Here is a 14,911-nt window from a genome sequence, read left to right as displayed (position 1 = left end):
ACTTCTCATTTTCATTTAATCATTTCGACGACTTCTTCAGCTTTCTGGCCAAAGACAAGACCTTGGTCAGTCCTCTCTGTTTTTTATACCAGCATCGATTTCATGTACCTTCGCTTCGTCTCGCTTGTCAATTGTATTCGGCGTTTTGAGTAAAAAAGCCGATACGAAAGAGAAACGTATTTTTGAAGCGCAGCGACGATGAACATGTGCAAGTTTCGATAAAATAGAACAGATGCGGGTACTTTTGTAAGAACTGTTATGATTGGCTTTTGTTCTCTCTCACACTCTTGTAAGAACTGTTATGATTGGCTATCATGCTCTCGCCAGCGATGTTTTGGCTAATTCCATTGTAGATAACACGTATTCTACCGCGAGACTTAGCGAGACTAAAGATGACGAAAATGTAAACATGTAACATCATTGTAGGAATGAATTACGCTTGAGTATCACGAAGGAACATACCCCAACCCCCATCAATAAATGAAAAAAAAAAAAAATCTCAACGGATTTGGCATAATATAAAAAGGTTGATTTTTACTCAGAAAAAGCGGAAATCTGCCGAAAAGCGGAAAACTCTCATCCCTGCCAATACTGTTCTGACATTTGGATATATTGGAAGAGCCAATTGTATGTATCTGCAATCTGATTTCTTTTTTAATGTGTGTGTGTGCGCGCGTATATATGAACATATTATAATGTGAGTGTTTGTTTCTTGTATGTGCAATTTTGGACCCCGAGTCTGTAAATAAAGTTTATATAAAATCGAATGGGCGGCACGGTGGTGTAGTGGTTAGCGCTGTCACCTCACAGCAAGAAGGTCCGGGTTCGAGCCCCGTGGCCGGCGAGGGCCTTTCTGTGCGGAGTTTGCATGTTCTCCCCGTGTCCGCGTGGGTTTCCTCCGGGTGCTCCGGTTTCCCCCACAGTCCAAAGACATGCAGGTTAGGTTAACTGGTGACTCTAAATTGACCGTAGGTGTGAATGTGAGTGTGAATGGTTGTCTGTGTCTATGTGTCAGCCCTGTGATGACCTGGCGACTTGTCCAGGGTGTACCCCGCCTTTCGCCCGTAGTCAGCTGGGATAGGCTCCAGCTTGCCTGCGACCCTGTAGAACAGGATAAAGCGGCTAGAGATAATGAGATGAGATAAAATCGAATACAGTTAAAACATACGGATGGAAAGCTCATAAAGAACGATATCTAAGGGTTAATCTACCCCAATCAGACAAGCAAGGAGGGGAAAAGAGAAGGAAAAAAAAATCTGAGATTGCTAATAAGATACAGATAAGCAATCATTAATTACCTACACCTCTCACCCCCCCCCCTGTCTTTTTTTTTCTCTCCATCCAATTGCGTGTCTGGATTTGATCAGGCAGCACTTTGACAAGATTAATGGCCGCGCTCACTGACTGCCTGCCTCTTTAGACGAGTCAGTGAGACAGAGTCCAGTGCTACTGTGGACACGGTTTAGTCCTACACCCCTCTACATTGTAATCGTTTCTACAAAACTAAAATACACCAGTTGGGTGATAACGCGTCCCATCTTTGATGAGACTCATTTTATTTGGATGAAAAGCCACACATAAAGCTGTCTTTTTGCTCTGGATTTCTACTGCGCTAATCAGTGATGTGTAACCTTGAAAGCAGAAAAATACAAACATTAATGCTCAAAGAGACTAAATAGCCTGTGGCGATGACAAAACCCAATTCAGTTCCTGTATTATGCATGTCTTACATGCATACCTTCAAACGCATTATAATTCCATTAATGCCTTTTTCACGCTTTGCCTCCGTCGGTTTAAAAAGGCTTTCAAAGCCTCCTCCGCACTTCAGTGAGAGCAAACTTCTCAAGCCGTTCTTTCGATAAATGGGCATGCTTTATCTAGGATTTTCTTTCTTTCTTTCTTTTTTTTTTAACCGTGTCTTAATTCTTTCTTTTCTGTAAATGAACGTGTGTTTATTGTTAAGTTCCAACAGATGTGCTCAGGTGCTACCTCGTCTTCCAGGGTACACTGTAGGGTAGTACTCGTAGTACAGGTCCGGCTGGTCCAGGTTACCAAATGGCTCAAACTCCAGCTCGGCGTTCTGGAACAGGTTGAGCTTAACCAACAGAGCCAGACGCACAAACCATAACTGCAAGGAAAACAGAAAGGATTTGTTGAAAACCAAACCAAAATAAATTACGAATAATGATTACTGAAGTTCTTGCACCTTTTTGAACTTTCCGTAAAAACAAACCTGCAGTTCTGGGATCCTCAGAGATCCAAGAGGAGAAACAACAAACGTTGCGATGGTGCATCAAAGTTAGACGTACTGTATCTAAAGACTTTAATTGAGCTCATTATGCTAATGTGCTTTCTGTAGCCTATAGGGCTAAAACTTTCATAATGAAAGTCAGTAGCTTTCCATTATCGTCACGGAGAGAGTCAGCAGAGTGGAACGCATGTGTGCCACTGGAGGTCAGACATCAGAGAGGTGGAACGCTTTGATATAGCTGACACGGCAGGCAATGCGAGATCTGTGTGTGCGTGTATATATACACACACTCCTGAGAACCAAATGTCCCCACAAGGATAGTAAAATCTGACAATTTTGACCTTGTGGGGACACACGGATGGTCCCCACAAGGAAATCGCTGCTGTTGTGTTTAAGCAAAAATTTAAAAAAAGAGCCAAAAAGTTTCCTTTTTCAGGTGCAAGCACAGCATTAATTAACTGCAATAATGTCAATAGAAGGTCCTCACAAGGACAGTGAGACAAACGTGTGTGTGTGTGTCTCGAGCTGTGGTTCGACTTCAAAAACAATCCACATCTTACACCAGAATTGAAACCCAACCAGTTCACCAAAGTGGGTTTTGTGCACCTTAAACATTTTTTCCTTCAGTTTCTCCCCAGTTTGACCAACCAGTCAGCTCACAGATGCCAGCTGCTACCTTTTGCTGTGATTGACATGAAAGACAGAGAGAGGATGCCATCCATCCCAACCAGAGAGCATGATCAATTTTGCTCCCTTGGCTCCAATCTCTGATGGCTTTGACATTCTGGATTCTTTTCCTGGTCTCACGTGTGCAAAAACAGCATTTACGAGAAGTTATTACTAGATTTATGATATCAATCCCAAGTCCAAAAAAGTTGGGACACTGTAAAACTTAGCTAATGTTCTTGTTGAAAATAGTACAAAAAGAACAACACATGAAATGTCGAAACTGAGAAACGTTTTTTTTTTTAAATACATGCTCATTTTGAATTTGATGCCAGCAAGACATTTCAGAAAAGCTGGGACGGGGGCATGTTTAGCAAATGTCTTGTATCACCTCTGCTTTTAAAGGAGAGCTGAAGGCAAATTTATCATCATCAAAATTCTATTTCTCATTTTATTAAATATCGGAATGCATTTTTGATCGCCATTTTGTCGCTGCTATAGCGAGTTATGAGTGTTTGAAATATGCTCTGTAATATATCGGTCCGTATGTCGAAGCGACGGCCGTAAACGAGATTCGTTGAGACCTGTGCGAGACATCGTAGGATGGAAGTAAAACATACAGCGGAAATCAAAGCGACCGACATCTGCCAACGTCGTCAAAAGACGCGCGCGCCCTCTTTCGAATGCTGACGTAATCAAGAAGGAAGTTTTGTTTGTTTTGATAGCAAGCAGGAAAGTTTGAAAAAAGTAGGCAGTAATCGTCATTTAAACTCGTTTTTGTGCAATACTTCGTTTGGAAAACAGTTTTCAAAATGCCGGTGCTGACACCTGGCTGACACTTGACGTTTCGAAGTCTCGCACAAGTCTCGTGAAGATCGCGCGGATAATCGACGCCTGCCGTGGACCAAACGAACTAAATTCAACACGGCTAAAAACCGAATAGGCTGATAAGCATAATATTTAATTACAATTAGTCGTCAATACGAGTCACGATATAAGGTTAATAAAACCGAAAACGTAATTGAATAACACGTTAATTAAGAAATAAAGCAAGTTTAAAAATGACTTCGTAAATGTTTGTGAACTGAGTTCAGGGTCTCCTTTGTTGTATTTTGGACTTCATAATGCACCAAATGTTTTAAATGGATGACAGGTCTGGACTGCAGGCAGGCCAGTTTAGCACCTGGACTCTTTTACCATGGAGTCAAGCAGAATGCGGTTTGGCATTGTCTTGCTGAAATAATCAAGGCCTTCCTGAATAGATTGTCTAGCTGGCAGCACATGTTGCTTCAAAACCTGTATTAGATCATTCAGCATTAATGATGCCTTCCCAGATGTACAAGCTGCCCATGCCATGTGTACTCATGCACCTTCATACCATCATCGATGCTAGCTTTTGAACCGTGCACTGATAACAAGCCCTCTCTCCTCTTTAGCCCGGAGGACGTGATGTCCGTGATTTCCAAAAAGAATTTTAGATTTCGATTCGTCAGACCACTGGACAGTTTTCCACTTTGCCTCAGTCCATCATAAATGAGCACAGGCTCAGAGAAGGCAGCGGTGTTTCTGGATATTGTTTATATATGGTTTTCACTTGCATTTGGAGATCCAGTGATGAACTGTGCTCATAGAAAATAGTATTTGTCCAACTTTTTTTGAAACATGTTGCCTGCACCAAATTCAAAATAAGCAGCTGTGTTTCAAAAAACAACAACATTTCTCAGTTTCAACATTTGATATGTTGTCTTTGTACTATTTTCAATGCAGGGTTTCTGCAGGCTTGAACAAGTTCAATTTAAGACCTTTTTAAGACCATAACAGGTTAAATTTAAGACTTATGCCGCACAAAAAAAAATAAAGAAAATTGGGAGAGCCTGAATTACTTTCAAAATAACAAAATTTATTATCATTCACCAATGAACTCATTACATCCCTAGGGTGCGCTCTTGCATTAATGAGGAACTAAGTTGCAGTGGAGCCAAAGACATCCTGCAAATCACTTGAGGATGAGGCATTCGAGTCCGTACGGTTTGTGTGTTGTAACGTTACAGTTCGCACGGAGTTAGCTGATACACCGTCTCGAGATGTGCTTGGACCTGACAACGGTGAACAAAATTGAGTGACGGCATGCGATTGTTGCAGACTTTTATGGGCAGCCTGGTGCTTCTCTGCTTTCGCGTGCCATTCCGGTGCCTTTACACCCAGGGTGCCGAGTTCGAGTGTTCTTTTGCACAATGTGCAGTACGCCTCCAACGGATTGTTTGGTACACGTTTTAACCAGTCTACGAAATCATTGCGTTCAAGCCAGCAGTCGTTAAACTTGCATTTGCCCATTTTGCTACAAACCGTGACAATCTCCCTCGCTTCTTTTAGGTTCTACTGTCTAAATGCGCGCGTACCATGCCCTGTGCATCACCATGCCAACCAGGCTAGACGCCGGATTCCACTGTGTCTCATTTGTAGTTTGCAGCGTAGCCTACTGATACTAAGTAGGCCTAGCCTATATGACTAATTATGAATATCACCAACGCATTTAACAAAAAAAAGCGAATGGGGTAAATGGACATAAGGATTTTGTTTGGACTGGGACTGTTTTGGCCTCTAGAGGCCGCTGTTAATTCCATCTTGTCATGTTTGTTTTGGCCTCTAGAGGCCGCCACTGTGTTTTTGTGTTTGTCTTCATTGCCTGTTTCCTGCCCCGCCCTGTTCCTTAATTAGTGTGTGTATAAATACCCCTCTGTTTGTTCCCTTGTCACGGAGTCTTTTTCCTATGCTATGCCTGTTAGTGCTAGTTCCCTCTGTTCCATGTTCCTTGCCTGTGTCTTTGTGGTTTTTGTCCTTTGCTTTCTTTTTGGACTTTTTTGAATTTTGTTTTTACCATTTTTGAGATCTTCTGAGCGTTTGCATTTTTGCCTTTTCTTTTCTTATTTTTGGACTTTGAACTTTTGGATATTTTTTATTTTCCCTTTATCTTCTGAGCTTTTGGATTACTTTTGTTTTTTGCCGTGGATTGTACATTTTGTAAATAAACTTTTTCATACTTTTCTACTTCCGCCTCACGCCTCTGCACTGGAGTCATCCCCCTGGTGGCCTAGTGGGGGTTTGCTGGATTATCACACCAGCAAACCAGGTTCGAATCCCAGCAAAACCCTAACAGATTTAAGACTTGACAAAATTACATTTAAGACCTACAATGCAAAATATGCTCGCATTTTAGACTTTTTAAGGCCTTAAATTAGGATTATCAAATTTTAGACTTTTTAAGACTCCGCGGAAACCCTGTCAATGAAATATACAGTAGGGTTTCAAAGATTTGCAAAATAATGCAAAAGCATTGTTTTTATTTACATTTCACACAGCGTGCCAACTTTTTTTGAAAATGGGGTTGTAAACAGGCTACACCCACCGAGTACTATATACTGTAACATGACTGAGCGGTGTGACGTTATTACCCCAGAGTTGATTATTTTCCCATAATAGCACATACCAGAGCACTTTATTCCTCCTATACCACAGCAATTTGCCAACACTAATGCGATTTTTTTTTTTTTTATTAATTAAGAATGACGAGTGATGCTTTTTATCTGTTTATAGTTACATGTAATATTGTGGATCTTAATACACAGTAAAACATATATATATAAAAAACACTGAATAAAGTTTTGCATTAGTTCTTGGCCTCTAAATTCTGTAATCTACTGTACACGCACATACAAATGCTGTCATGCAGTTTCCATTTTCCCTCCGATTTCAGGAACAAACCCACAGCATGATGTGGCAAAAACCTTTCCTAAGTGTTCATTCGAAAGGGTCTCCAATCTGGTTGGAGCATGTGTTGTGCTGCACCTCCAAATCCCAGAGGGCTGCGGTGCTGCGCTCACCTGCAGCGTGTCGGTGGTGTGGGTGCTGGGCTGGCCGCTCTTGCCGTAGCCTTGGCCGTGAGCCGTCAGCAGTCTGCCGGTTAGGTCCACGGCTGCCCTCCAGTTCTTTGTGGCCTGGTTCGGAAGATGTGAGAAATGAAGCCATTAATTCAGCTGCTGCTCACAAAGGACAAGGTGACGATACTTATGTGAGTGTTTAAGAACCAATACTGACAATATCCTCTGATCAGTGCAATCCAGCAGATCATCATTATGGAAATAAACAGGCATGTAACAATATGTGACGATAAACCAACATACAAATTCGTGACAATTCAAACAGATTCAATAAAAAAATGAATTGTGATCATCTGGCTGCGTAATCTCTTCGATTTTCCGAGCTGTAATCGAGTTGTTTACACAGCAGAGGGCACAACGATGTACATCATTACACACTTTTTTGATGGAATAAAAACGTGTTCTATTCCCTTCTAGCGGGTTCCATTCATTTGGTTTGATAGCATGCAATATTGTTCGCATATCGCTCCTCCTACGTGTATTACATCACTCTAACCAATGGAGAACGAGCGTTGAATATGGTTTACGATATTGCATGGTTGTCAAGACATGACGCGACATGTCGGAGCTGACACAAACGTTCAATGAGAAAAAGTTTTCTGCTGCACATGCACAGAAGCATTTCTTTGTTCGCCAGGAAAGAGAAAAAGCCGTGTGGAACACCCGAAAGGCGACCAAAACTTGGCGGGGGGGAAAAAGAAAAACAAAACATACCAACGGACATTGAAAAACTGGAAAAGAGACACATCAGAAACGTAAAACTTCCGTGCTAGCGAGCGACTGACAATTTGTAAACAAACATAACCGCAAAGTTTGCTTCATTAAATATGGAAGCTTTTGAGAGAATTTTGAAAGAGAAAGATGCTTTGAACACTTGAAAGGAATGTATAATAATAATAATAATAATAATAATAATAGGGCGGCACAGTGGTTAGCGCTGTCGCTTCACAGCAAGAAGGTCCGGGTTCGAGCCCCGTGGCTGGCGAGGGCCTTTCTGTATGGAGTTTGCATGTTCTCCCCGTGTCCGCGTGGGTTTCCTCCGGGTGCTCCGGTTTCCCCCACAGTCCAAAGACATGCAGGTTAGGTTAACTGGTGACTCTAAATTGACCGTAGGTGTGAATGTGAGTGTGAATGGTTGTCTGTGTCTATGTGTCAGCCCTGTGATGACCTGGCGACTTGTCCAGGGTGTACCCCGCCTTTCGCCCGTAGTCAGCTGGGATAGGCTCCAGCTTGCCTGCGACCCCTGTAGAACAGGATAAAGCGGCTACAGATAATGAGATGAGATAATTAACTTTTTCATGGTATATCAGATATATTCCATCATCCTTCTGTCTTCAACTCATTCAAGATCATGCTAGCTGAATGGAATACATCTGATATACCACTCAACGCCAGCCAATATTATTTAAATAGTGAGAATGCACGTGACTTCACTCTTGGTGGAAGTAACAGCTCTAATGCTGCAAAAATACAAAAAAAAAAAAAAAGATCTGAAATGGGAAAAAGCTGTTGTATGATTGGCTGTACAAACAGATTTGACAGGAAATCAGAGCTCTCTTTTTACAGACTGCCAAAAGCTAAAGAAAAGAGAAGCAAACTGAGGTGGTAGTTTTATCTTTAAGCTGACTACAACCTTCAGAAATGGTTAAGAAAAGGCCTATTTGTTTAACTTTTTTCATTGTTATGAAAAGGAATATTTTAGTTATTTGTTTGTTTGTTGTTGTGAACGAGCGAATGGCCAGAGGTCCGTAACCGGGGTTCGTATCGTAGCATACGGACCTGCTCGCCAGCCAATCAGAGCACAGGATTTGATGGAAACCAGATCGCAAAAAAAAAAAAAAAAAAGGTTTATAACATAGTAGCAATTTTTGTCAACGTTTATTTTCGCATTTCTCAGGAGAATAGCATTAATTTTGCAGCATGGATCGCGATAACGACAGTGTTCACAGCGAAAGCGAGTTTTACTACCCTGAGGAAGAAGAAATAAAAGAAAACATTTCAGGAGAAAGCTAAAAACCTCTAACTGTTGCTAACGCCGAGCAAAAACATGGCTGAATCCTGAATGACTTAGTTTTGTATAAATAGGGGACTACATAGGTGGCAAAATGTAGTGTTTTTCCTGCCATGGAAGTGCACTTGAATACCGAGGAGGAATCCATTTGCATTACAGCCGTGAATGAGGATTCAAAATGGCGGCTCGGCTCGGTTTTCCCTTTCGGGCGCTCTCGTTTTCTGTTAGAATTTGGTAAAGAAAAAAATAAATATATTATGTACCAGCTTAAGGTCGATCCGTATGGTGAAATACCGTGACCTCGGCCTTGGATACTGACCTCAGCCCTCTTTCAAGACCTCGGTCACGGTATTTCACGATACGGACCTCCCTAAATAATTATTGTTGGTTATTAAGAAAATGAAGGGGTTTTTTTTTTACTTAAGAGAAATATAAAAGGTGATGAACAGGAAAATATTACTTTTTTGGTAATAAAACTTTTTCATTTCATTTTTATTCAAAAAAAAATATCATGGGAAAATCCAATTGTGAATTGGGAAAATTGTTACGTGCCTAGAAATAAAATTTATATCTGGTATATTTCCAGTCTCCCAAACCACATTCCTCCCTCAAACCTCACACTTTCCCCCCTCACTCTGCATTTACTGCTCCTTTTTCGCTTATTCTTTCTCATCTCATGTATATTCTTCCTGCATCCCTCTGAGCCCTAAGATTTGTGTCCTGCTCAGCCTCTCCCTGTGCCTCCTCCTCTAACGTGTCTCTCTGGTTCTCTCTACAGCCCCGGTGCCTTTAAATCTTCATTAGGGTGGGAAATGAAGCTGAAAACGACTGGCAGGGAAATGGGCGAAAGCAGCTGCAGACGCTGAGACAGAACATAAAAAAGTCAAGGCAAGTGGAAATGCAGGTCCATTATGATGTACTGCAAATTCAGGGGTTGCAAGGTACTCACAAAATAGATAAAATATAAAACATTTGTTTTATGCTTTGCACCAAAAGGACACAAATATGATACTGTTGTACGTTGTATTAAAATGCAATGAAACAGACAGACACAACTGGGATACGTAGAAGAGAAGAGGGAACGGACAGACTTGCCATCCTACGTGAGGAACACTCAGCATTCCTCATGCATTAGAATGCTGATATCTTTAGGAGAGGGGGTCTAGATGTAATATGCTAGCTGTAATAAGTTTAAAAAAAACCCCTGCTACTATTTACTGACTTTCGCCAAACAAACGAGTGCATGTGGTTTGACGTTTGACTAACACACTTCACTATGGAGCAGCAGTACAACTATATAATGAGCCGCTTGTTCTCATTCCCACCGCCTGCTGCACTACACACATAGGATGAGGTGTGATACGGGCAAGTATCGAATAGTTTAACTCCTCCTCCTCCTCTTCTTTCGGCTGTTCCCGTAAGGCGTTGCCAGAGCAGATAGCATCCCTCCATCTCCTCCGTATCTTTTTCTTCATGCCAACCGTCCTGAAATCCTCCTCCATCATAATAATAAATAATAATGTTAAATTTATATAGCGCCTTTCAAGAAACCCAAGGACGCTTTACAATTATAGACAAAGAAAAAATAAATAAATAAAAATAATAAAAATAATAATAATAAAAAAATAAATAAAAAGTCCACCGAGTAGGGGTCAGGATGTAATTCCCGTGGTGTAGCAGCCACAGTCCCACCAAAAGGCGCACGAAAACAAGTCCCACATCTCCAGCACCGCCGCCGTGACGCCGTCAGCAACATCGCTCGAACACCACGCCATGGATCCACAAAGCGAGCAGAGAAGTTCCGCCACGCAGAGCGCTGGTGTGTCCCAAACCGCCTGCACAGCCGCTGCGACGCCACCGAGCAACATCGCTCAGAACATCACGCCAAGCATTAAAGCACAGAGCGCTGGACAACCACGATGTAAAATGAGCAACAGGCTCACTGCAGTCCACAGCTGGGAACCCAGGCATCACCCACAGCGAACCAAGGCCTGGAGGGAACCGACGCCCAAAACTGGGTCTGGAGCTACACCACAACCGGCGGACAAAACACTCAAACAAACATCAAAAACTACACAAACACACACACACAAAAATAAATAAATAAATGAAAATAGAAAAAAATAAAATAAAATAAAAAAAAGCTCTGGTGAGAAGCGGCAGCCAGAACGCGCACGACGTACTCTCAACCGGAAACGGAAAAAAAAAAAAATCATCATACCCATAAACCTCATCTTTGGTCTTCCTCTTTTCCTTCTACCTGGCAACTCCATCTCCAGCAATCTTTTCCCAGTATACCCTGCATCTCTCCTCTGTACGTGTCCAAACCATCTCAATCTCGCCTCTCTCACTTTGTCTCCAAGCCGTCCTACATGTCCTGTCCCTCTAATAAACACATTTCTAATCCTGTCCAACTTTCTCTCTCCCAATGAGAACCTCAACATCTTCAGCTCTGCTACCTCCAGTTCAGCCTCCTGTCTTTTCGTCAGTGCCACTGTCTCCAAACCAGACATCATCTTGTACACCTTCCCTTTCACTCTTGCTGGTACCCTTTGGTCACAAGTCAGTCCTGACACCCGCCTCTCCTCCATCCATTCCAGCCTGCTTGCACTCTCGTCTTCACTTCTCTTTTGCACTCGCCATTACTTTGTACAGTTGACCCCAGTTATCTGAACTCATCTGCCTTGACCACTTCTGTTCCTTGTAACTGTACAATTCCACTGTCCTCAGCCTCATTCATGCACTCCGTCTGGCTCCTACTGACTTTCATTCCCCTTCTCTCTAGTGCACACCTCCACGTCTCCAAGTTGTCTTCCAAGAGATAGAACAGTTTAACTAGCCAGATTAATTAGCATGCGCGCATTTTTTTTTTTTCCTGATTTAGGACTACGCAGGTGTGCGGAAACAGTTCAGCTCAAAGCCGTTATATAACTCTCCAGCTCGTACAGGGAGTAGCCATGGAGGAAGCCATGGCCTAATGGTTAAAGAAGTAGCTTTGAGACCAAAAGGTCATGGGATCGATTCCCTGAACCAGCAGGAATGGCTGAAGTGCTCTTGAGCAAGGCCCCTGCTCCCCAGGCTGCTCTGGGTATGTTGTACATCGCTCCGGATGACAGCGTCTGCTAAATGCCATTAAGGTAAGGCAGGGTATCTGCACATTTTTCAAGTACAAATTTCAAGACTTAAGACCTTTTCAAGACCTCTAAATTAAGACTGTACCATGGCAAAGAAAATGATAAATACGACAACTTAAAACTTTTCTGCAATAGTTTTTTTACGAACCTTAAGAAGAATGCACACAATTGGTGAACAACAGGGTGCATCAATGGCAACTGTTAGACATTCAAACAGCTGAAGCAAAGCCGTGTGTTCTGGGCCTGCAGAACTACTGTAGCAGCAAGGAGAAGACTGGGGTTTACTGGAGAAAACACCATGAATCATTTCAAAAACAAAAACAATAAACGGCAAGTAGAACCAGCTGAACGACCTTAGCCGGCATTATTTCAATCCCCAAAGATTATCTTTGATGATGTGTGATTTTGTGTCCGACAGCAAAATCAGTCTGAGTGTGGTACAGTACACAGCTGGCTGAGGAAGTTCTCGAGTATCTTCTGCATTATAGCAGGTAACAGCATGAACCTGTTTATGCAGTCATACAATCATCCGAGCGTTACATTCAACACAGAAAAACAACTGTCACCTTTCATAACCATTATCACTATTAATCAATGTGTTGTAATAACTAAACTAATTATCAGTGCAATTGTTATATCAATGTTCATTATTCAAAAATAATCATTAATTATTATCTATAATCCATGAATAATTGTTTGTATTACTACTACTACTACTACTAATAATAATAACTACTTTAATAATAATTTTTTAAAAATTAACTCAATTTTATAACATTTTAATAATCACTACTTATTAGCTATATTAATTAATAATGAATAGCGTAGCAATTATTATAATTCAGTATTATTACTACTTAATAAGCAGTGATTATCAAAATGTAATTTAATAAGTAGTAATTATCAACTAAATTATACTAATAAATAAGTAGTGATTATTAAAATGCTATAAAATTGAGTTATAAGATAGTTAAAATTATTATTAAAATAGTTATTATTATTAGTAGTAGTAGTAGTGATACAAAATTATTCATGGATTATAGATAATTTGTTTTTAATAGTGAACATTGATAACTGAACTGATAATAAGTATTACTAGTAGTATTATTGTTTATTATTATTAGTAGTAGTAGTACAGTTATTTTATATCAATGTTCACTATTTAAAAAAATATATATCTATAATCCATGAATATTTGTTTGTATTCTACCAATTACTACTTTTTAATAATTATTTGTAATAATTTTAATAACTTAATTTTATAACATTTAATAATCCCTAGTACTTATTAATCACTAATTCATAAGTAATGATTAATAATCAATAATTACTATTACTACTAATTATTATTAGTGGTTGTTAATATTATTCTTATTATTATATTAAAAACACTGCTGTAGACGATAAGTAATAAAACAAACTTTTTGTACAAATTATTTATATTGTACTATATTTAGAATCATTGTATTTCCTGTAGTTCTTTTTAATTGAGTTTTGAAATAAAGGTTGTTTATATATTTATATTAAACTTAGTACAATAAACAATGTTAATTATGTAAAAAATGATACTAATCATTATTATTATTATTATTATTATTAGTATTTCCTACAAGTCCCATTTTCCACCTGACTCTTGTGCGCATGCGCAAACCCCCCTGCGTTTCACTCCGGAGCGCTTGACCTCTAACACACACGCGTGTGCCTCGTGTCCGTGAAAAACCAGTTTCCCAGTGGGCCGTGTCCCCAGCGCTGCGTTACCGGCTTTAAACACATTTGTGCGATCCAGCGCTTTTTATCGCAAACGATTCTTCTTATTTTGGGGGTATTTGTCATCCCCCAACCACTTGTCATTAAACAGACATCTTCCCATAATTATCAACGCTTTCTAGCGCCCGCGTAAGCTACCTGCGCATCTCTCACTCTTCACAACCACCACACCACACCGCCTCCAGTAGCCTCCTAGCGTTAGCTCTTGTTCTACGGAATGCACAGAACCAATGCTTCCCCCAAAAGGTACGCTGGTCACTTTTAAAATTACGGTTAAAAAAAATAAAAAAATACCCCAAACCGGATGGAGACGTTTCACTCGTTTGGTCCAATATTAAATTTAATACCTCCCTTTCGAAAATTCCAGTCATTCCAAACAATTTAAGACATTTTTAGGCCTTGAAAACCGAAAGTTGTATTTAAGACTTTTTAAGGGTCCGCGGGAACCCTGTAAGGTAAGGCAGTACAACACAGACACCATGGACAAAAAAAAACAAAAAACGACGCTAATCAGACTCGAATGACAGTCCATAGCTGAAACATTGGCCTGCCTACTTTTTGTTCGCTTCTGAAAGAATACCAAGCAGATTAGCAATTCAACAAGACGCAAGCCATGATGAGCGATCGGACCATGTAACCCGAGCCACACAGAAAACCAGGAGCTGAGCAGATCAGCTACCTTTTAAAAAAAGCGATGACACTCTGCCAGGAGGGTTGAAGCAAACCCATGAATTGAAAATAATAAGCAAGTAGCCTGTGCTGATCTAAAAGGGCAAAATAACAGGCTGGTGCAAATCGTTTGGGGCATCCAAATACACAGAGAGACAGAATCTGGGGGGGGAGAGGAATAAAGAACAACACAAAGACTCCCCTTTCCATCAGGAAGATGGGAGAAGGGCGTGAAGCAAACAAACACTGCAGCCTTGATGCATTTCTCTGTAGGCTTCTGTGCTCGCACTCCCTCTCGAGAGAGATGGATTGCAGGTGCTCGGAGTTTCGCCATGCTGTAATTGAAACACTCTTCACATTCTGTATTAGGTCCTCTCAACCCTTAGGCACTCAACCTGCTCTGGATTAGTCTTATTATCATGGGCTCTTCACAGCAAGAGGCTTTGAATTGCCAATGCAGTTCATGTTTGGACTT

At 40.8% G+C, this 14,911-nt stretch overlaps 1 protein-coding gene across 1 annotated transcript in view; it reads right to left on the bottom strand.

Annotated features, from left to right (window-relative positions):
* The window catches only part of trappc12 (trafficking protein particle complex subunit 12), a 124,038-nt gene that overhangs the window by 57,384 nt on the left and 51,743 nt on the right, over nt 1-14,911 (bottom strand). Inside the window, exons 4-5 of the mRNA XM_060934689.1 lie at nt 6,799-6,912; nt 1,990-2,128 (exon numbers count right to left, since the gene is read on the bottom strand). Of these exons, the coding sequence (XP_060790672.1) occupies nt 1,990-2,128; nt 6,799-6,912 (253 nt within the window). The remainder of the gene's footprint in view (nt 1-1,989; nt 2,129-6,798; nt 6,913-14,911) is intronic.

The sequence above is a fragment of the Neoarius graeffei genome, chromosome 11 (genome assembly GCF_027579695.1).
Source record: "Neoarius graeffei isolate fNeoGra1 chromosome 11, fNeoGra1.pri, whole genome shotgun sequence".
NCBI lineage: Eukaryota > Metazoa > Chordata > Actinopteri > Siluriformes > Ariidae > Neoarius > Neoarius graeffei.
The sequence above is the reverse complement of the archived record's forward strand: the minus strand, read 5'-3'. Positions and strand labels throughout refer to the sequence as shown.